We start from the raw sequence: 22,618 nt of genomic DNA on the forward strand, positions 1-22,618 counted from the left end.
GGAGCAGAGAAAGCGGCTTCGGCGCGCCCGGGCCGGATGTAAATAGGCACCAGCCCCGCCCCGCTCGCCCCGCCCGCCCCCCGCCCCAGAGCAAGAACGAGTCGGGCAGGCGGACGGGCTGGGCCCGGCGTGGGCTCCGGGAGGCGGCTTTAATGGGGGTCCCAGGACTGGCGTCTCGAGGCGTCGGGTAGGGGGAGGGGAGGGCTGTGCCAAGACTGTACCGAGGGTTGGTGGGAAGCAGGAGGCGACACTGGGGGCCCGGCTGCAGGGGAGCGGCGGGCTGGGAGAGAGGGGGCGCGACTGTATACGCCCCGGGTCAGCCTGCTGGTCCCGGCGCAGCGCCGGCGCGCGCGCTCACAGGTGCGTGTCCTCCTCAAATACGTCCGAGTCCTCGGGGTCCCGCTTGCCTCCCATGAGCGCGCTCCAGCCCCCTGGGCCGTTGACTGCCCCGCCGCCATTCAGGCTGGGCTGCTTCTCCTGCATCTCCGACTGGCTGTCGCTGGCCACGTCCAGCGTGGGGTTGTCGTGGCAGCCGTTCTCTACGAAGCGCAGCTCCTCGCCGTGCGACTGCGGGCCGGGATAGGGCCGCTGGGCGAGCGCGGAAGGCCCTGGCCCCCCTCTGCCCCACCAGCTGCACGTTTCCCATTGACCTGGCCTGTGACCTTGAACAAGTCACTTAATTGTTCCTTCCCTTTGTGTCAAGCTCTACACAGGGAACCCTGCACAGATGCCACTTTCTCCACAGCTCAACTCCTTTCTTTAAATAATTCTATTGATCCTTTGACTAAACAAGCTTGTGGTACCAGATGACCCCTTCCAACGGCCTCTTTATAGACTCCAGAGAACACAGAAGTCCTGCCATACCCTCTCCTTTGTGGGGAACCTTTTCATGACCCCTGGGCACTACTGACCCAGAGCTTCTCTGCTGAGACATGCAGATAAGCTCAGGCCTGCCCCCAGGAGGGGCTAGTGCCATGGAGGACCCCTGTGGGTGGGGCTGGTGCCCTGCACAGAGGGGCAACTGGGATGCAGGCACTGGACAAATGGCCTCACCTGCAGTACCCCATCCCAGGATAACCACTGCCAGCCCACCTGAGATGAGGACACTGAGTCTTCAGATGATGGATCTCGCTGGGCACTCCCATTCCACCTGCACCACCCCCAGTCCAGGACCCCTGCCCCACCTGCCCCCTACACTCACCACGTGTTTGAGTTTGGGCAGCCGGCGCTGCCAGCAGTTGTAGAGCAGGCCCAGCACGATGATAACGACACAGATGGCACCGATGACCACCAGCACCACAAAGAGTGTTCCATAGTCGCTACGCACCTGGCTGGCCCGGGCCTGGCAGCTGCTTGTCATGGAGTAGTTCTGGATGCCAATCTGGGGGCAGGAGAAGCCAGGCTCCTCAGCTGAGGTCCAGCGGTACTATGGCTCCTCACAGGCCCGTGGGGTTGGGGTTTAGGGACAGGAACAGGCTTTGAGGAGCTGGCACACTCCTGGCTCCTGAAGCTGTGTTCCTGAGGGACTGTCTCTGCCCTATGCCTACCCTATGCACCTGAGGGCAACTCCAAGCCTCTCTGTCCCACAGCTCCATTCCTGGCCTCCCCTCACGTCACCACCACGGCTCTGCATGACCCTGACCCTGCTGGGACAGAAATTGGTCTCTAAACCCACCTGGTTGTGGCCCTGAGCCCCCACTGAGGCCGGCTCCTCCCATGCTGCCAGTCAAGATGCAAACTAGATAGAGACCCCCACACCTGTCCCACCCATTAAAAAAAAACAAAAATAAAAACAGACAAGGGCAGCTATGATCTCGGCACACATCCTCTGCCACACACCACTACTGAACCAGTCCCCTGAAACAACAGCGTCCACCTTGAGGGTGGGGTATTTTGGTATCATTCGGGTGATTATGGGCCAGAGACAGTGCAGGCGATGCTGGGAACAGTCCACATCATGGGCCACCCCCAGCCTCCCAGCTTCCTCCCTTTTCCAACTAGAGTGGTCACCAGTGATGTTTAGCTGCCCAGCGCGACTCCAACACTACAGGTTGTCTTGGGTGGGCCTGATTTCTCTGGCCCAGAGGCTGCTGTGCCTTGACCTGGCCCAGCAGATGTTTTCTCCAGAAATCAGCATCCAGGCAGAGGAGAGCAAAGAAAGTAAGGTGCCCTCCTCAGATGACAGGTGCCAGGGTGAAGGTACTGGCTCCAGGCTCCTGGTACAGAGACCTGGGAGCCCCCTTTCTGCCTTGTGCTCCCCTTTGTTAGGCCAGTTGTTCAGTTCTTCCTTGGTTTCTGTGAACTGTATATTTCCAGTACTTTTCTCTATTGACTTAAGTTATCAAGCGTCCATTTTTCAATATAGCTAGAACTTGCTATATTTTCCCACTAATATACTTCCAAAGGCCTAGCATTCCTTTTGGCCACGTCAGTCAGAATGAAGTGTCCAGTAAAGCTAGAACACCCAGGGCTGGGAAAAGAGGCAGGAGGGTCTGTAAAAAAAAGGTCAAGGTCAGCCCGTTCCCACCAGCTCCCAGTGTTCACGAACTCAGACAATCACAACCCGAATAGCTCTCAGAAACCATCTGGGTGGTATAAATACAGCATCGTGGTGAAAGCCCAGGGTCTTGAGTCATTCAGGCCTAGTCCAAAACCTGGCTCTACCACTACTATCTGTGCAATCGCAGGTAAGTCACCACCCTTCTCTGGGCTCCAGCTCTCATCTTAAATGGAGTACCAAAAGTACTCAACAGGGTGCCTTACTTAATGCTCACAAGCCCTGGGGTGGTGGTGAGGGAACCCAGCACAGTATGGCACTCAGTAAGTACTCAACATGCTTATCAGAAAAAACAGAACCCCCATGTCATCCACTCCTCAGCCTTGCATTACTAGACAAGGGGGCAGCCACAGCCATGCACAGCTCATCTTTGCTGTCAAATAGTGCACAGCCCCCCAGGGGGAGAACTGAAGACAGATCATGGTTTCACAGTGAGTGGATGGGGTTTTGGTGGAGATGGTGACTGTCCTCATGAAGGAAGGTGGAATGAAGGGCAGGAGGACCAATGGGGACCTGCCCCTCCCATCAGCCATGGCTCTGCTCCACTCTGCACAGGTGCAGCAAGCAGCTCAGGAGGCGAGGCTGGCTAGCCTGTTTCCTCAGCCCAGGTGTCCAGGAAGGGCCAGGTGCTGGGTCAGGGGTGCCTCTCCAGAAGGCAGCGCTGTCTGCTGTGCTGAGCCCCGCCCTTCAATCCCAGATGGCCAAGCACTGCAGACTCCCATGGTTTCCAAAGCCTGTCCAGGCCCCTCGTGCTTTCTTCTGTGGTTCTGAAGCTGCAGTACGTGCTCCTACCCACCAGGCTTCTGTACAGCTCCTTGGCCAGACATGGTGTTTCTCTGGGTGTGTCTACCCAGAAAACTCCCACCTAAATGTCAAGATGCCCCTCAGAGGTCCCCTCCCCTGTGAATCCTCTCCTGACCACCACTCCCTCTGTGGCCCCTTTCTGCCCCTGGCTGTCCCATGTATGGTACAGTTGGTAGTTAAGTGCTCATATACTTTGTCTCTCCCATGAGAACTGTGTCTTATGAGAAGGAGACCTGAAAGGAAGAGCTGCAAAGCGAGTCTGTGTTTTGCTCCTTTGCATTGCACAGTACAGGCCGCCTCCTGCCCTCAGGGTAGGCAGCCCTGCTCCCAGAGATTTAAGGAACAGGAGGAGAGCTCTCTCTGTCCTCTTACCTCCACCAGACTCCTGCGGATGTCACCCAGCATGGAAAGGACATCTTGAGTGGGCACCACCCCTGGGGGAGACACCATCATCAGCACAGCCTTGGCCACTGCAGTACAGACCCTGCAGGCTCCCAGGCCCCTGGGATGAGCTTCCAGAGCCTCACTCCCTGGCTCCTGACCACACACAGTCCTCATGAGGCATACATGCCCACTCTCCTCTGCTTGCTGCCCAGTTTGACTCATTAAAAAGATTCAGGGTGTGCCCACAATGTGACAGGTGTGATACCAGGCAGTCATTTCCATGGGCCCAAAAGGCTACATTCTCAGCCCACCCCACAGTGTGCAGTGCCATTGTCTGGCAACTATATGCTGAAACCACCTCTTCCCTCTCCTGTTCCCAGTGTTCTCACCCTCCTCCTGTCTCCAAGCTTATGGGTACTCCCAGACCCTAAACTAGGGAGTCCAACTTTCATCCTGTTATCCTAGAGGTCCATGTCCACCAGCCTTGGCTGCACTTTTCCACAGTTCTGTTGGAGAGCTCCTATGGCCTCCGGAAATGTCAAACCAACCTGTCTCCCACTGCCTTCCTGGACCCTCTCCCCAGACATGCTAACACACCCCTCCTGTGGGTGCCCCCTCACTCACCCTGCTTGCCCACTAAGGTCATTAGAAGGTGCTGCTCCTTCTCACTGGGCTTGCTCAGGGAGATGTGCCAGTCCCCGTGGTGGTCGCTGCCATGGCGCGGCAGCACCTCCTCCACCAGGGCCAAGAGCTGCAGCCCCCGGTGCTGCCGGAACACCTCCTACAGGAGCACAAAGAGAGCCTATGCTCAGTGAGGGAGACGGCTCTACTCACCCCTGCCTTTAGGCTCAGCCCCCCACTCCAAACTCTACCCAGAGGCCAAACACTGGGAAAGGTTATCTAGCTATTCCCGAGGGCAATGCTTTGGACAGCTTGAAAAAGCTGTAAGCTTGGCCTTCGTGAAAGCTGTGGGTTTGTTCCCTACAGGCATCCATGTGCGTCTCTCGCTCTGGCTTTGCACCAGAAGGAGGGTGTGGGGCCTGTCCAAGGATACTCCCAGTTGAACTGTGGGGAGACAGACCATATATGATGACAAGTCCAGGAAGCGGGTGTATAGCATGTGAAGGAGTACGGAAGATTGCCCATGGTGCCTGCATGTTCAAGTATAGTGTGAGGGTAGGGGTAATGCACCAAAAGATGTGTGCAGCCACCAAAAACCAGGAGGAGAGGTTTGGGGAAGCAGTCTAACCATGCTTATCTCTCATCTGTCTTTGCAGACATACAGCACAAACTTGGGGAATCAAGAAAGATATCTGAGTACTCTAACAGTGGTTCTGGTAACCAGAAGAACTAAAACAGAGATGGTTAAAATGGTAACCTCCCCAGAAGCAGGACTGGGAGCAGGAGGAGGAATATAAGGAGACTTCTTTCTCATCTGATACTCTCTTGAACTGTTTAGATTTTCTTGATCTTGTATATATGTAATGACATAATTTTTCTTTTTTTTTTCTTTTTTTTTTAGCACTGAGCAGGAGCTCGGTGAGTGGCAGATCTCAGCCTGGGGCTGGAGGCCAAGACCCTGCTTCTTGTTCCCAGCCTGCCACTGTCCCTACCTAGCCCCATCTGGGAAGAGACCATCCTTTGGCCCTGTGGCTGCTCCCCCCACCCCTCAGCTCCCCAACCCCCTGCTCTTCTCCAGCAGCCTTCTCCCTCCTGTAACTGGGAAGTCAACAATCTCCCTGTTCCTGGCATCTAAAGTTCCCAGCCAGACACCCATCTCCCAGCTGCTCAGCTCTCTCTTAAGTGCCCTGCTGTAAAGCTGCAAGCCAAGGCTGCCCATGAGGTCTCACCAGAACACTCCCATTGTACCCCGACATTCCTAATCTCCTTTATGCTAGAGCCCAAGCTAATGAGCTTTCCTTGGTTGTCATGCCAACCTGAAGGTCACCAGGGTGACTGAAGTTCCTTGATACTATGACAAGTGCTAAGTTCAGGGTCAAGACTTGGCACTCACTGGCCTAACAGAAACCCAACTAAGTTCTGAATCTGGGAGAAAATTGGTACCTGGAGATAGCCACATGCAGCTGGGAAAGCCCTAATTCCTGAAATGGTTCTTACTACCTTCACATGTGTGTGTATGGATAGGGTAGGGGTGCATGCCTGCATATGCCTGAGCAGGGTGCAGGGTGAATGCACTGTGAACCAGCAGCCCCAGTGCTTGCAGAAAAAAACACCCTCCTGCCATGGGCAGTGCCTCCTCCCTCCCTGTGCATGCCCTACATTTTCCTGGGTCCAACTGTCTGTACGACTTAATCCTCACAGTAAGCTCAGGGTGTTAGGACCAATGCCCACATTTTGATATGGGGAAATTGAGGCTCAGAGAAGTGTAGTATTTTGCTAAAGGTCATGGAGCTGACAAATGGCATAACCAGGATTTGAACCCAGATTACTTAGATTCCAAAGCCAGGGTTGCTCTCCCAGCCACTGACACTCAGCTCCCACCTAAAACATAAATGATATGAAATACATAGTCATCAGATTCTCCCAGAATTGATATTGTGAGTCTGTGGTCTTCAGCGAGGCAACCCATCAAGCTGTACACTGCAGATCTGTGGGTTTTTCTGGGTGTGTATTGGAAGTTTTAGAGCTTTCCCGAAGTGCAGTACTTGTGGGTGTCACTCTAAGTTCCCTGTTGACTGCTGGGCAGATGATCCTTCTTGCACATCACACAGTTGCTCCCACTGTAGGGGCTGCAGCTCCATTAGGATGGTGCTTATGGCAAACAGGAAGGGACATGTCATTCATTACCCATCAGATCATTTTGATTTTTGGCAATATGGCAGATGGAACTGAAGTCCTACTGTCCCACCTTGCTACAAACACATAGAAATACTAGATAAAATACAATAAAACAATGAAGATGTTCTAAAAGCTGTTCAAGCTTAAGCTCAAAGGAGGCAGAAACAGAGGGAACTCAAAGCCGGAAGAGTAAGCAGGCACTAAAGCCATAATAATTCCTGGGGTTCCAGGACCCAGATATAGGATCCAGGAGCTGGAGGCCTGGCTTTCAATGCTCACATGGAAACAGGAAATGTGTTCCTGCTCCAAGCAAGGTGGAGAACACAGCAGAGTACCAGGATAGAGCCTCAAAGAGCAGCCCTTTCAGTGAAATGGGGACTTGAAAAACTTCCCACTCACCTAGAAGAGCTGCAAAGGGTGTGCCTGTGTCCATGGGAAGGAGAAAAAAAGGTTACCTAAGATCACTTAAAACCCAGGCTTGCACTTCACCTGGGTGTGGAGCCCAAACTTGTAGTCCTTTGTGGCATATAAATCCAAACCAAGAAATTAAGATTGAAGCTGATCTGGGACTACTGGAACTCCTGATGGTTCCTTGAAACCATTCTGTAGGAATTCTTTTATAACCTGGGGTTGAAAATGAGATCACAATAAATGATGAGCCATAGGAGGGAACAAGGCACAAATGCAACAGATAGGAGGACTGACATGACAAGATGTGTTATCACTAAATATGAAAGCGATTATAAAATATATATGTTTAAAATAATTAAAGAAGGAAAAGAAACCATTAAGAAAGAAGAGAACAAAATGAAAAAAGGGAGAGATTTGAAACCAAACAGAAACTCTAAAAATATAAAACAGTTATCTATATTAAAGACTCAATTGGATGGGTCAAACATAAAATTAGACACAACTGAGGAGAGTTATTCATTTGGAAGTTAGAGCTAGGAAATCACCCAGAATGCATCAGAGAGATTTTAAAGACATAGAAAATATAAAAGTGTTATTAAAAGACACTATAGATGGAAAAATAAGGCCCAACAAAGTTACAATAACAACGAAGAGCAATGGAAATTTGGCAATATATAACAAACTGCATATGCAATCCCAGTTCTAAGAATTTACTCTGAATATATATACCAACGACACAAAAATACATGTACAGTATATTATTAATTGCAGCACTGTAAGTACTTATAGAATGTTGGAAACCACCCAAATTCCCATACAAAGGAAATGTGATGAATAAACTGTGGTACACATACATAATGGAGTATTATTCAGTTGTACAAAAAATGATTAAGAATTACCTCCATAAACTGACATACAGTGATTTCCAGAATATATTGTTAAGCGGAAAAAGCAAAATGAAAGAGTATTTTTATGGACTGAGTTGTTGAAGCCCTAACCCCCAGTATCTAAGATATGGCTGTACTTGGATATAGGGCCTTTAAGAGGTGATTAAGTTAAAATGAGGTCATTAGGGTGGGCTCTAATCCAATGACTGGTGTTCTTACAAGAGGAGGAGATTAGGACATAGATACAAACAGAGGAAGGACCATGTGAGGACAGAGGGAGAAGACAGCCATCTGCAACCAAGGAGAGAGGGCTCAGGAGAAAGCAAACCTGCCAACACCTTGATCTTGGATCTTCAGCCTCCAGGACTGTGAGGAAATAAATTTCTATTGCTTAAGCCACCCAGTCTGTGGTACTTTGTTATGACAGCCCTAGCAAATGAATACAAACATAAATAGTATGCTACCTTTTCTGCAAGAAAGAAAGAAGAAATTATACATCTGCTTATTTCTATAAAAAGAAACCCAGGAAAGATAACCAGAAACTAATGAGATTGGTTACACAGAAGGAATGGGTGGAGATGGAACAAAAGAAATGATGGGGAGAATGGTAGTTCTTTAAATATACATTTGTGTATCATTTAGATGTTTAGAACCACAGTAATGTTTTACATACTCAAAAACACAACTAAATCAACAAAGATGAGGAAAAAACTAAAATTGAACACAAACAGAAACAAATAAACCTAACTATATTTCAAGTTTATAAGTACACCAAAAGGGGAACTAATAAACTATGATATTTTAGGTAAAATTGGAGAAGCCAGTGAGTCTGTCTAGACCACGAGGATCAAATTCCTCAAACTAAAGCTCTAACTTGAAAGACCTTCCCTGTGAGACTGTGAGCACTTTTCTCTCTTTTTCTGAAGACATGTTCTCTATATATAGCCCCATTATTTTTTATGCACATTACTCCTATTACTCTTTGATAATGTCAAGGTCATTAAACACAAAGAAAGGCTGAGTAACTTTTCTTCCAGATTAAGTAAAGAGACATGACAACCAAATGCAATGTATGATCCTGGATTAGATCCTGAACCAGGAGAAAAGAAGCTAAAAAGAACATTATTGGGCCACTAGTATAACCTAAATAAGGTCTATAGATTACAGTTTTCAATCAGTGCTAATGTCCTGATTTTGATAATTGTACTATAGTTGTCTAAAAAATGAATACTTATTCTGAGGAAATACTAATGTACCTAGGGATAGGAGAAAAAGGGAATGATGTCTTCACCTTACTCTCAAATGGTTTGAAAAAATGATAATAATTGGTGAATCTGGCTGAAGGTTATATGGGTTTCTTTGTACTATTCTTTCTGTAAATTTGAAATTATATCAAAATAAAAAGATAGAAAAAAAAACGAGAAAATTAAAGGCATTTTTACATAAATAAAAGGCTGAGATATCTTTGCAGAAAGCGCCACTAAAGATATATTTCAGGGAAAAGGAAGTTAAACCCAGAAGAAAGGAGTGGGGATGTGAGAAGACAAGTCAGCAAAGAAATGAATACATTGATAAAGTGAAATAAGCATTGACTGTTAATAATAATGACATGTTCAACATCATTAATCTTCAGAGAAGTACAAATCAAACCCATAATAAGATTCCACCTCACACCCATTACCAAAAAACCAGGAAATAACAAGTGTTGGTGAGGATGTGGAGAAATTGGCACCCTTGTCCACTGTTGATAAGGATGTAAAATGGTGCAGCCACTGTAGAAAACAGTATGCCAGTAACTCAAAAAATTAAAAATAGAATTACTATATGATCCAGTAATTCCACTTTGGGTATATACCCAAAATAACTGAAAGCAGGGTCTTGAAGAGATATTTGTACACCCATGTTCATAGCAGCATTATTCATATAGCCAAAAGGTGGAAACCAAACTATCCATTGATGGATGAATGCACAAACAAAATGTGGTCTGTCAATGCAATGGAATATTATTCAGCCTTAAAAAGGAAAGAAATTCTGACACATGCTGCAATATGGATGGACCTTGAGAATATTATGCTAAGTGAACTAAGCCAAAACAAATACTGTAAGATACCACTTATATGAAGTCCCTAGAGGAGTCAAAGTCAGAAACAGAAAGTAGAACATTGGTTGCCAGGGGCTGAAGGGGTGGGGAAGGAGGGAGCTGTTTAATAAGTACAGAGTTTCAGTTTTGCAAGATGAAAAAGTTCCAGAGATCTGTTTCACAACAATGTTAATACACTTAACACAACTGTATACTTAAAAATGATTAAGATGGTACATTTTAAGTTAGTTTTTTTAACACCATAAAAAATTCCACCATAAAAATAATGACTAATTATTAGGTAGATAACAAATATTAGATGAGAATAGTAAGACAAAAAAAGGGAAAGCAGAATGAAAGCATTTTAACACCTACGTGTCATTTGAAAAGAGAAGAGATATATTATCTTTAGACTTTATTGTTCAAGTATGTATACCAAATATTTAAAGGTACCCTTTACCTTTACTGTGGTCTCTAAGTACCATTTTTCAAGAAAAGGAATGAGAGCTTGGAGAAATGTTGATTCTGTGTCTGGGGGAGGGAACATACAAGATGAGCCTGGAACATCTTATTAGAATAAACTACCAAATACTAATAGGTTGGTTGAAAGGACTCAGAATCCAACACAAAGAGGCTTTCGCTGAGTAAAGACAGGGCATTTGAGCATCAATAAGAATAATAAGTGCAGTGGATGAAAACACATCAATATGTTAAAATACATCCGTTTATAATGATGCTGGAAAGAAAACACCTCATTGGTCACTTTCGGGTTAAACACATGCATGTACGAGGTGTGATCAAAACATACAGTGAATGTTTAAATTAAAAAAATGTATCATAGTAAAAGATACATTGCCATTTCCCCCTCAAAATACTCCCCCTCGCTTCAAATACACTTAGCCCATCGTTCTTGCCACTTTCTGAAGCAGTTCTGGAAGTCCTCTTTCGTGTCTTTAATTGTGCTGTTGTGGCTGCCTCGATGTCCCAAATCATTTTGACTTTGGGAAGAGTCAGAAGTCGCATGGTGCCAGATCCCATGAATAAGGTGGATGAGGACACACCATAATGTTTTTATTTGACAGAAATTGCTATACCAGAAGCGATGTGTGACACGGAGCCTTTCCCTTGTGATCAAAATATAAGGTGAATGAGGTGTTCACAGCTACCGCTGCCTCACTGCTGTGGCTCTCTAATGTCAGCGCCACTCTAGCTCGCCGAGCTCCAGCCAAAGGAGAAGGGGGTAAGTAAGAAGATCTCTACACCATGGCTCATACAAAGCAGACTGCCACAAATTGACTGGTGATAAAGCACCCAGAAAGCAACTGGCTACAAAAGCCGCTTGCAAGAGTGCGCCTTTTATTGGAGGGGTGAAGAAACCTCATCGTCACAGGCCTGGTACTGTGGCACTCCAGGAAATTAGACGTTATCAGAAGTCCACTGCATCATCCCTGAGGTGGTCTCCCAAATGGGACACGTGTCCATCGGATACCCTACAAAACCTTTACAACATTATTGATTACGTTCCCCAAATTAATTTTCAAAACCCCGTGGCCATCTTGTGGTTACCAACTATTCTCTAATCCCCTCACCTTCCCCCTTATCCCCACCACCCCACCCATCTAGCAACCCTCAGTTTTTCCTCTATGTCTCCAAAACTGTTTCTGATTAGTTCATTCACTTATTCTTTTCTTTAGATTCTGCATATAAGTGAGATCATATGGTATTTGTCTTTCTCTGTCTGACTTATTCCACCTCAGGGATGATGTCGATGCCTGATCACTGCACTGTACACCTGAAGCTGAACAATAATGAATGCCAACTATAATTTTATATACATATATATATATGTATATATGTATATATATGTATGTATATGGTTACAGGAAGCTGAGTACAGCATTAGGAATAGAGACAGCGGAAATGTAATGGCTGTGTGCGATGTCAGAGGGATAGTGGATGGGGAGAGGGGGTTCACAGTGTGAGGGATATAAATGATAAACGTCTAAGTATTGCTTTGTCTTGTGCACCTGAAACTAATAAAAAATAAAAAAGATTTTTAAAAAATTCAAAGAAAAAGATAAATATATAAAAAAATATAAATTTTTAAAAAAAGAAAAAAAGAAGTCCACTGAATTTCTGATTTGCAAACTTCCTTTCCAGAGTCTGGTGCAAGAAATTGCTCAGGACTTAAAAACAGATCTGCGCTTCCAGAGTGCAGCTATTGGTGCTTTGCAGGAGGCAATTGAGGCCTATCTGGTTGGCCTTTTTGAAGACACCAACCTGTGTGCTATCCATGCTAAATGTGTAACAATTATGCCAAAAGACATCTAGCTAGCACACTGCATACGTGGAGAATGTGCTTAAGAATCCACTATAATGGGAAATATTTCATTCTTTAAAAGAAAAAACAAATTATTTTTCCTGTTATTGGTAGTTATGTTAGTTTTTTTTTTCCCCCTCCATGGGGTCAAAAGGTACCTAAGTATATGATTGCAAGTAGAAAAACAGGGAACAGAAATCAGGTATTGACAGTTTTTCCTTTTTCATTTGTGTGTGAATTTTTAATATAAATGCAGGGACAAAGCATTAATGCAAGTCAATAGTTTCAGTGAACAAGTTTCAGCAGTTTAACTTTGTAACGATTATAAATACATCTGTTAAATTTTTTTCTGGATAATACCAGCATTTGGATATTTTTAAAACAAATTTCTTATTGATGGCGACTGAACAGTGTTTGTAGTATTTTTTCTCCCTTCTTCTCCCGCCCCCCCCCCCATTCTGGTTCAAGCCATTGTTTCTCAGTCTAGTGTAGGACAGAGCTCCCTGGCCCATGCCAGTGGTATTATGAGCCTTGAGCTGCCTTCGCTGAGGCAGTCGGCCACCAGTTGTAGGTGGCCACTCACAGCAGTGCACGGCAGCTCTCACTGGCTGCCAGTTGCGCACAATGGCTGCTGGCCACTCACGCTGGCCACCAGCTGCTCCTGGCAGCACATGGTAGCCGGTGGCAGCACACAGCAGCCCATGCCGACCTCCAGCTACTCAAGGCAGACCAGCTCCAGGGAGAGCCGTTGTTCACAATCTTAGAGGTAGGGGGCACAGCTTACTGGCCCATTTGGGAATCGAACCAGCAACCTCGGCCTTAGGAGCATCTGTGCTCTAACCACCTGAGCCACCGGGCTGGCCCATTTGTAGCATTTTTATCAGACAGCAGATTTCATTCATTCACTATACTTTTCTAACTGAGTTGTCCTACACGCAAGCACATGTTTTTAATGTTGTCTGTCTTCTCTGCCGTTCTTGTAAGTTTGCTATTAAAATACATTAAACTGTAAAAACAAACAAAAAAACATATGGTTAATGCTGCTGCCAAGTGCCATTCAAAGGAAAGGCAGGGATCTTCAATACGGGAAGTGGTGCATCGAACCTTAGTAATAGTGTGTGATAAGTTTCAACTTGTTCAGTGCAGTCAGTCGGGTGTGAGCTACAGTTGAGAGAAGGTATGTTTTAAAGCGTGCCCTAAATCATCTTCCATCATGACAATGCTCCGTGTCACACATTGCTTCTGGTATACAGCAATTTCTGTCAAATAAAAACATTATAGAAAAAATGGCGGTGTGAGGTGAGCCTCTGTAAAGCTCCCCTGGAATTTACAAAGAATCGAACAACAAAAACTCCACAAAGAACTCCCTGCACAGCAGACAGGCAAGACGAAGAGGCCCACTACTGACTGAAATCACCTACAGGTGGGAGATTCGTGCGAGTGGAGGGAGGAGGAAAGGGAGAAGTGCGCGGAGACGGAGCCGCGCGGGCGCGGGACGCAGACCTAGCTCAGTGTGCCGAGCTCGCTGCTTCCCGGAACTACCGCAGCTGCGAGTGAGGGAAGAACTCGGACTGCTAGGGCTCCACCACGGCTCCACAGGGCTGAGGGGACAGCATATAACTCGGCTGAACCCAACGCTCACGGCAGAGACCTCGGAGAAAAGACTGAGGGAAAAAGGCTGAACACGGTGGTTTAAGCCCGCACTGCCGAGCAGAGAACGGAGCCTTAGGCACTGAGACTAGCCGCCCCCTCCCTCCCCTCCCAGAGCTCGCCCGCCCCCACCTGCCCGGTGCTAGAAGCGAAACAGTAGCAGTGTCAGATCAAAACAACAGAAAATTTGCTATATTTGAGAACTGTGACCCACAGACACAAATTCACAGCCCAACTAGTTCCGGCAAAGGGGAGAGAGCTGTGGAAGCAGGACCGGCTGTGGTGGTGGTCGCCGCCATTGCTCTGGGCCACCTCTCACAGCTCACCCCGCCCCTGGCCCCACCTATCTGGGCGGATCCCTGCAGGAGTAAACAGAACTGCTGAAACATACGGGCTCTGAATCAGGAGCTGGAAGAGCTTTGGAACATCAAAAGCTCTCCGCATACCCACCCGGACACTGCGCCCTGTGACCTAGTCGAACTATTAACAGAGGAGAAGCCCATCTCCCAGGGAATCCCCCCCATTGTGAGAGAAGCTAGAGTAGTGCAGAGAAAACATAGCACTACCTTGTGAGAGAGGGGAAAAAAGAGCCTGCAGTCGGAGAAAAAGTAAAACATTCTACCAACAAGTACTGGAAAACAAAAGAAAGACCTCTTCCTATCAACTTGTTGCAGAAGTCACTCCAGTAGATGTCTAGGAAGAGAAATAGTAAACCAGTAATCGCCATGAATAACCAAGGCAACAAGATAGCCCAGAAAGAAAGTGAAAAATCTCCAGAAAAGGCACTTAAAGATACAGAAATATGTGACTTAAATGACAGAGAATTCAAGACTGCAGTTCTGAAAAAATTCAACGAGATACAAGAAAACACAGATAGGCAGTTAAATGAACTCAGAAACTCAATCAAAGAACAGCATGAGCATTTTACGAAAGAGATTGAAATCTTAAAAAAGAACCAAATAGAATTTCTGGAGATTAAGAACTCAATAGAAGAAATTAAGAATGAAATCACCAGCTTAGGTAGTAGAGTTGACCACATGGAGGAAAGATCAGTGACATCGAAGATAGAAACCTGGAAATGACACAGATAGAAGAACAAAGAGACTTGAGACTTAAAAGAAATGAAAGAACTCTACAAGAACTTTCAGACTCCATCAGAAAGAGCAATATAAAAATAATGGGCATACCAGAAGGAGAAGAAAGAGAGAAGGGAACAGAGAATATATTCAAACATATTGTCGATGAGAACTTCCCAAATTTGTGGACAGAACTGGACCCTCGAATCCAAGAAGCAAATAGAACACCTAGTTACCTCAATCCCAACAGGCCTTCTCCAAGGCACATTGTATTGAAGCTGTCTAAAATCAACGACAAAGAAAGAATCCTCAAGGCAGCCAGGGAAAAGAAGACGGTAACTTACAAAGGAAAGCCCATTAGATTATCATCAGATTTTTCAGCAGAAACTCTACAAGCCAGGAGGGAGTGGAACCAAATATTCAAACTATTGAAAGAGAGAAATCATGAGCCAAGAATAATATATCCAGCAAAGATATCCTTTAGATATGAAGGAGGAATAAAGACCTTTCCAGACATACAGAAGCTGAGGGAATTTTCTAATACACGACCTGCACTACAAGAAATACTAAAGGAGGCTATTCGACCACCATCAACAGGGACAATTTGTGGCAACCAAAAGTCAAAAAGGGGGAGAGTAAAGGCCTGAACCGGAATAGGGGAATGGAGAAAGTAAGCGTGCTGAAGATAATGGAATACTCTAAATATCAAACTTTCTTTTACATAAACTTAAGGGTAACCACTCAAAAAAAATACAGAACTGAAATATATACTGAAATAAAAGAAGAAACAGAGGTAAACATCATAGAATACCACCACACAGAAATAATAGACAACAACAAAAAGGCAAAGAAACAACGGAGACACAGCTTTACCAGAAAACTAAAGATAGAATGACAGGAAATCCTCACATATCAATAATCACCCTAAATGTAAATGGACTGAACTCACCAATAAAAAGGCACAGAGTAGCAGATTGGATCCAAAAACTAAACCCAACCATATGCTGTCTCCAAGAGACACATCTCAGCTACAAGGACAAGCATAGACTCAAAGTGAAAGGGTGGAAATTGACACTCCAAGCAAATGGTGCCCAGAGAAAATCAGGTGTAGCCATAATGATATCAGATGAAACAGACTTCAAGGTGAAAAAGATAACAAGAGACAAAGATGGACATTTCATAATGGTGAAGGGGACTGTACAACAAGAAGACATAACAGTCATCAATATTTATGCCCCCAATCAGGGAGCACCGAAATACACCAAGCAACTACTAACAGAACTAAAGGGAGAAATTGACCAAAACACAATTATACTAGGGGACTTAAATACATCATTGACAGCTATGGATAGATCATCCAAACAGAAAATAAATAACGAAATAGTAGCCCTAAATGACACATTAGATGAAATGGACATAACTGACATTTATAGAGCACTTCATCCTAAAACATCAGACTATACATTCTTTTCTAGTGTACACGGAACATTCTCAAGGATAGACCATATATTGGGACATAAAATCAGTCTCAACAAATTTAAGAAGATTGAAATCATACCATGCATATTCTCTGATCACAAGGCTTTGAAATTGGATATCAACTGTAAAAAGAAAGTGGGAAAAAACACAAATACATGGAGACTAAACAACATACTTTTAAAGAAGGACTGGGTCAAAGAAGAAATTAGAGGAGAGATCAAAAGATACATAGAAACAAATGACAATGAAAATACATCCTACCAAAATTTTTGGGATGCAGCGAAAGCAGTTTTAAGAGGGAAATTTATCTCATTACAGGCCTATCTCAAGAAACAAGAAAACTCCCAAATAAATAACCTCATGTTACACCTTAAAGAACTAGAAAAAGAAGAACAAGTAAAACCCAAGGTCAGCAGAAGAAAGGAAATAACAAAAATTAGAGCAGAACTAAATGAAATAGAGAACAAAAAGACAATAGAAAAAATTAATGTGACAAACAGCTGGTTCTTTGAGAAGATTAACAAAATTGACAAACCCTTGGCTAGACTTACTAAGATAAAAAGAGAGAAGACACTGATTAACAAAATCAGAAACGTAAAAGGGGAAGTTATCACGGACACCACAGAAATACAAAGGATCATCCAAGAATACTATGAAGGGCTATATGCCACCAAATTCAACAACCTAGAAGAAATGGATAAGTTCTTAGAAACATACAGCCTTCCAAGGCTGAACCATGAAGAATTGGAAAATCTAAACAGACCGATCACCAGTAACGAAATTGAATCAGTCATCCAAAACCTTCCCAAAAGCAAAAGTCCGGGACCAGATGGCTTCACTAGTGAATTCTACCAAACCTTCAAAGAGGATCTAATACCAATTCTGCACAAACTCTTCCAAAAAATTGAAGAAGAAACAGTACTCCCCAACTCATTTTATGAGGCCAACATTACCCTGATAGCAAAACCTGGTAAGGACAGCACAAAAAAAGAAAACTACAGACCAATATCTCTAATGAATACCGATGCAAAAATCCTAAATAAAATTCTAGCAAATCGAATACAACAATGCATTAAAAAGATTATTCATCACAACCAAGTGGGGTTCATCCCCGGGGCACAAGGATGGTTCAACATACGCAAATCCATCAATGTGATACATCACATAACAAAATAAAGGACAAAAATCATATGATTATATCAATTGATGCAGAAAAAGCATTTGACAAGATACAACATCCATTTATGATTAAAACACTTAATAAAATGGGTATAGAAGGAAAATACCTTAACATAATAAAGGCCATATGTGACAAGCCCTCTGCTAATCTCATAATTAATGGAGAAAAACTGAAGCCCTTTGCTCTACGTTCAGGAACACGACAGGGATGTCCCCTATCACCTCTGCTTTTCAACATAGTGTTGGAAGTCCTTGCCAGAGCAATCAGGCAAGAGAAAGAAATAAAAGGCATCCAAATTGGGAATGAAGAAGTTAAATTATCACTCTTTGCAGATGACATGATGCTATATATAGAAAACCCTAAAGACTCCACCAAAAAGCTATTAGAAACAATCAACTAATACAGTAAAGTTGCCGGCTACAAAATCAACGCACAAAAGTCCATTGCCTCCCTATATACTAACAATGAAATCTCAGAAAAAGAAATACAAAAAACAATTCCTTTTGTAATTGCAGCAAAAAGAATAAAATACCTAGGAATAAACTTAACCAAGGATGTGAACGACCTATATGCTGAAAACTATAAGACATTTTTGAAAGAAATTGAAGAAGACACAAAGAAATGGAAAGACATTCCGTGCTCATGGATTGGAAGAATCAACATAGTTAAAATGGCCATATTACCCAAAGCAATATACAGATTCAATGCATGGTATTGGCAGAAAAACAGAAACATAGACCAATGGAATAGAATTGAGAACCCAGAAATAAAACCACATAAATATGGACAGGTAATTTTTGACAAAGAAGCTAAAAACATACAATGGAGCAAAGACAGCCTCTTCAATAAATGGTGCTGGGAGAATTGGATAGCCACGTGCAAAAGAATGAAACTGGACTGCTATTTGTCACCATGTACCAAAGTTAATTCAAAATGGATCAAAGACTTAAGCATAAGACCTCACACAATAAACTGCATAGAAGAAAACATAGGTACTAAACTTATGGACCTTGGGTTCAAAGAGCATTTTATGAACTTGACTCCAAAGGCAATGGAAGTAAAAGCTAAAATAAACAAATGGGACTGTATGAAACTTAAAAGCTTCTGCACAGCAAAAGAAACCATTGACAAAATAAAGAGGCCACCAACTGAGGTTCCTCAAAAAATTACGAATAGAATTGCCATATGACCCAGCAATCCCTCTTCTGGGTATCTAACCAAAAAATCTGAAAACATTTAGAGATAAAGACACGTGTGCTCCAATGTTCATTGCAGCTTTGTTTACGGTGGCCAAGACATGGAAACAACCAAAATGTCCTTCGATAGATGAATGGATAAAGAAGTTGTGGTATATATACACAATGTAATACTATTCGGCGGTAAGAAAAGATGATATAGGAACATTTGTGACAACATGGATGGATCTTGAGAGAGTAATGCTGAGCGAAATAAGTCAGACAGAAAAAGCAGAGAACCATGTGATTTCACTGATATGTGGTATATAAACCAAAAACAACAAAAGAACAAGACAAACAAATGAGAAACAGAAACTTATAGACACAGATAATAGTTTAGTGGTTGCCAGAGGGTAAGGGGGGTGGGGGGTGGGGGGTGGGAGATGAGGGTAAGGGAGATCGAATATATGGTGATGGAAGGAGAACTGACTGGGTGATGAACACACAATGGGATTTATAGATGATGTAATACAGAATTGTACACCTGAAATCTATGTAATTTACTAACAATTGTCACCCCAATAAATTTAATTAAAAAAAAGAAATAATCAACAAATACAGTAAAGTTGCTGGCTACAAAATCAACGCACAAAAGTCCATTGCCTTCCTATATACTAACAATGAAATCTCAGAAAAAGAAATACAAAAACCAATTCCTTTTGCAATTGCAACAAAAAGAATAAAACACCTAGGAATAAACTTAACCAAGGATGTGAAAGACCTATATGCTGAAAACTATAAGACTTTTTTGAAAGAAATTGAAGAAGACACAAAGAAATGGAAAGACATTCCGTGCTCATGGATTGAAAGAATCAACATAGTTAAAATGGCCATATTACCCAAAGCAATATACAGATTCAATGCAATCCCCATCAAAATCCCAATGGCATATTTTAAAGAAATAGAACAAAAAATCATCAGATTTGTTTGGAACCACAAAAGACCCCGAATAGCCAAAGCAATCTTAAGGAAAAAGAACAATAATGGAGGTATCACACTTCCTGACTTTGGCTTGTACTACAGGGCTACAATAATCAAAACAGCATGGTATTGGCAGAAAAACAGACACATAGACCAATGGAATAGAATTGAGAACCCAGAAATAAAACCACATAAATATGGACAGATAATTTTTGACAAAGAAGCTAAAAACATACAATGGAGCAAAGACAGCCTCTTCAATAAATGGTGCTGGGAGAATTGGATAGCCACGTGCAAAAGAATGAAACTGGACTGCTATTTGTCACCATGTACCAAAGTTAATTCAAAATGGATCAAAGACTTAAGCATAAGACCTGACACAATAAACTGCATAGAAGAAAACATAGGTACTAAACTTATGGACCTTGGGTTCAAAGAGCATTTTATGAACTTGACTCCAAAGGCAATGGAAGTAAAAGCTAAAATAAACAAATGGGACTATATGAAACTTAAAAGCTTCTGCACAGCAAAAGAAACCATTGACAAAATAAAGAGGCCACCAACTGAGGTTCCTCAAAAAATTACGAATAGAATTGCCATATGACCCAGCAATCCCTCTTCTGGGTATCTACCCAAAAAATCTGAAAACATTTAGAGATAAAGACACGTGTGCTCCAATGTTCATTGCAGCTTTGTTTACGGTGGCCAAGACATGGAAACAACCAAAATGTCCTTCGATAGATGAATGGATAAAGAAGTTGTGGTATATATACACAATGTAATACTATTCGGCGGTAAGAAAAGATGATATAGGAACATTTGTGACAACATGGATGGATCTTGAGAGAGTAATGCTGAGCGAAATAAGTCAGACAGAAAAAGCAGAGAACCATGTGATTTCACTGATATGTGGTATATAAACCAAAAACAACAAAAGAACAAGACAAACAAATGAGAAACAGAAACTCATAGACACAGACAATGGTTTGGTGGTTGCCAGAGGGTAAGGGGGGTGGGGGGTGGGGGGTGGGAGATGAGGGTGAGGGGGATCGAATATATGGTGATGGAAGGAGAACTGACTCTGGGTGATGAACACACAATGGGATTTATAGATGATGTAATACAGAATTGTACACCTGAAATCTATGTAATTTTACTAACAATTGTCACCCCAATAAATTTAATTAAAAAAAAGAAATAATCAACAAATACAGTAAAGTTGCTGGCTACAAAATCAACGCACAAAAGTCCATTGCCTTCCTATATACTAACAATGAAATCTCAGAAAAAGAAATACAAAAACCAATTCCTTTTGCAATTGCAACAAAAAGAATAAAACACCTAGGAATAAACTTAACCAAGGATGTGAAAGACCTATATGCTGAAAACTATAAGACTTTTTTGAAAGAAATTGAAGAAGACACAAAGAAATGGAAAGACATTCCGTGCTCATGGATTGAAAGAATCAACATAGTTAAAATGGCCATATTACCCAAAGCAATATACAGATTCAATGCAATCCCCATCAAAATCCCAATGGCATATTTTAAAGAAATAGAACAAAAAATCATCAGATTTGTTTGGAACCACAAAAGACCCCGAATAGCCAAAGCAATCTTAAGAAAAAAGAACTATAATGGAGGTATCACACTTCCTGACTTTGGCTTGTACTACAGGGCCACAATAATCAAAACAGCATGGTATTGGCAGAAAAACAGACACATAGACCAATGGAATAGAATTGAGAACCCAGAAATAAAACCACATAAATATGGACAGATAATTTTTGACAAAGAAGCTAAAAACATACAATGGAGCAAAGACAGCCTCTTCAATAAATGGTGCTGGGAGAAATGGACAGCCACGTGCAAAAGAATTAAACTGGACTGCTATTTGTCACCATGTACCAAAGTTAATTCAAAATGGATCAAAGACTGAAGCATAAGACCTGACACAATAAACTGCACAGAAGAAAACATAGGTACTAAACTTATGGACCTTGGGTTCAAAGAGCATTTTATGAATTTGACTCCAAAGGCAATGGAAGTAAAAGCTAAAATAAACGAATGGGACTATATGAAACTTAAAAGCTTCTGCACAGCAAAAGAAACCATCGACAAAATAAAGAGACCACCAACTGAATGGGGGAAGATTTTTGCAAATAGTGCCTCCGATAAGGGGCTAATATCCAGAACATACGAGGAACTCATGCAACTCAACAACAAAAAACCAAAGAACTCAACTGAAGAATGGGCAGAGGACCTGAACAGACATTTCTCCAAAGAGGACATACAAATGGCAAATAGACATATGAAAAAATGCTCAACATCACTAATCATCAGAGAAATGCAAATCAAAACCACAATGAGATATCACCTCACCCCAGTCAGAATGGCTATCATCAACAAGACAAATAGTAACAAATGTTGGAGAGGCTGTGGAGAAAAAGGAACCCTCATACACTGTTGGTGGGAATGCAGACTGGTGCAGCCGTTATGGAAGGCAGTGTGGAGGTTCCTCACAAAACTACGAATAGAATTGCCACATGACCCAGCAATCCCTCTCCTGGGTATCTACCCAAAAAGTCTGAAAACATTTAGAGATAAAGACACGTGTCCTCCAATGTTCATTGCAGCTTTGTTTACTGTGGCCAAGACACGGAAACAACCAAAATGTCCTTCGATAGATGAATGGATAAAGAAGTTGTAGTATATATACACAATGGAATACTATTCGGCGGTAAGAAAAGATGATATAGGAACATTTGTGACAACATGGATGGATCTTGAGAGAGTAATGCTGAGCGAAATAAGTCAGACAGAAAAAGCAGAGAAC

General features: G+C 43.2%; 1 protein-coding gene and 1 pseudogene across 3 annotated transcripts in view; one reads left to right on the forward strand and one right to left on the reverse strand.

Moving 5' to 3' along the window:
* Window positions 1-112: 112 nt before the first annotated feature.
* Window positions 113-22,618, reverse strand: part of PODXL2 (podocalyxin like 2) — a 57,854-nt gene continuing 35,348 nt past the window's right edge. For 2 of the 3 annotated variants that reach the window (XM_019718599.3, XM_019718598.3), the window contains exons 5-8: window positions 4,370-4,526; window positions 3,734-3,795; window positions 1,202-1,381; window positions 113-567 (exon numbers count right to left, since the gene is read on the reverse strand). In XM_019718599.3, the coding sequence (XP_019574158.2) occupies window positions 355-567; window positions 1,202-1,381; window positions 3,734-3,795; window positions 4,370-4,526 (612 nt within the window). In that variant the 3' untranslated portion in view covers window positions 113-354. The other variant, XM_088797870.1, reaches the window with a different exon arrangement.
* On the forward strand, window positions 11,186-12,286 carry LOC109438618 (histone H3.3-like; annotated as a pseudogene).

This window comes from Rhinolophus sinicus, chromosome 4 (genome assembly GCF_057876585.1).
Source record: "Rhinolophus sinicus isolate RSI-liver-muscle chromosome 4, RSI-T2T, whole genome shotgun sequence".
Lineage (NCBI taxonomy): Eukaryota > Metazoa > Chordata > Mammalia > Chiroptera > Rhinolophidae > Rhinolophus > Rhinolophus sinicus.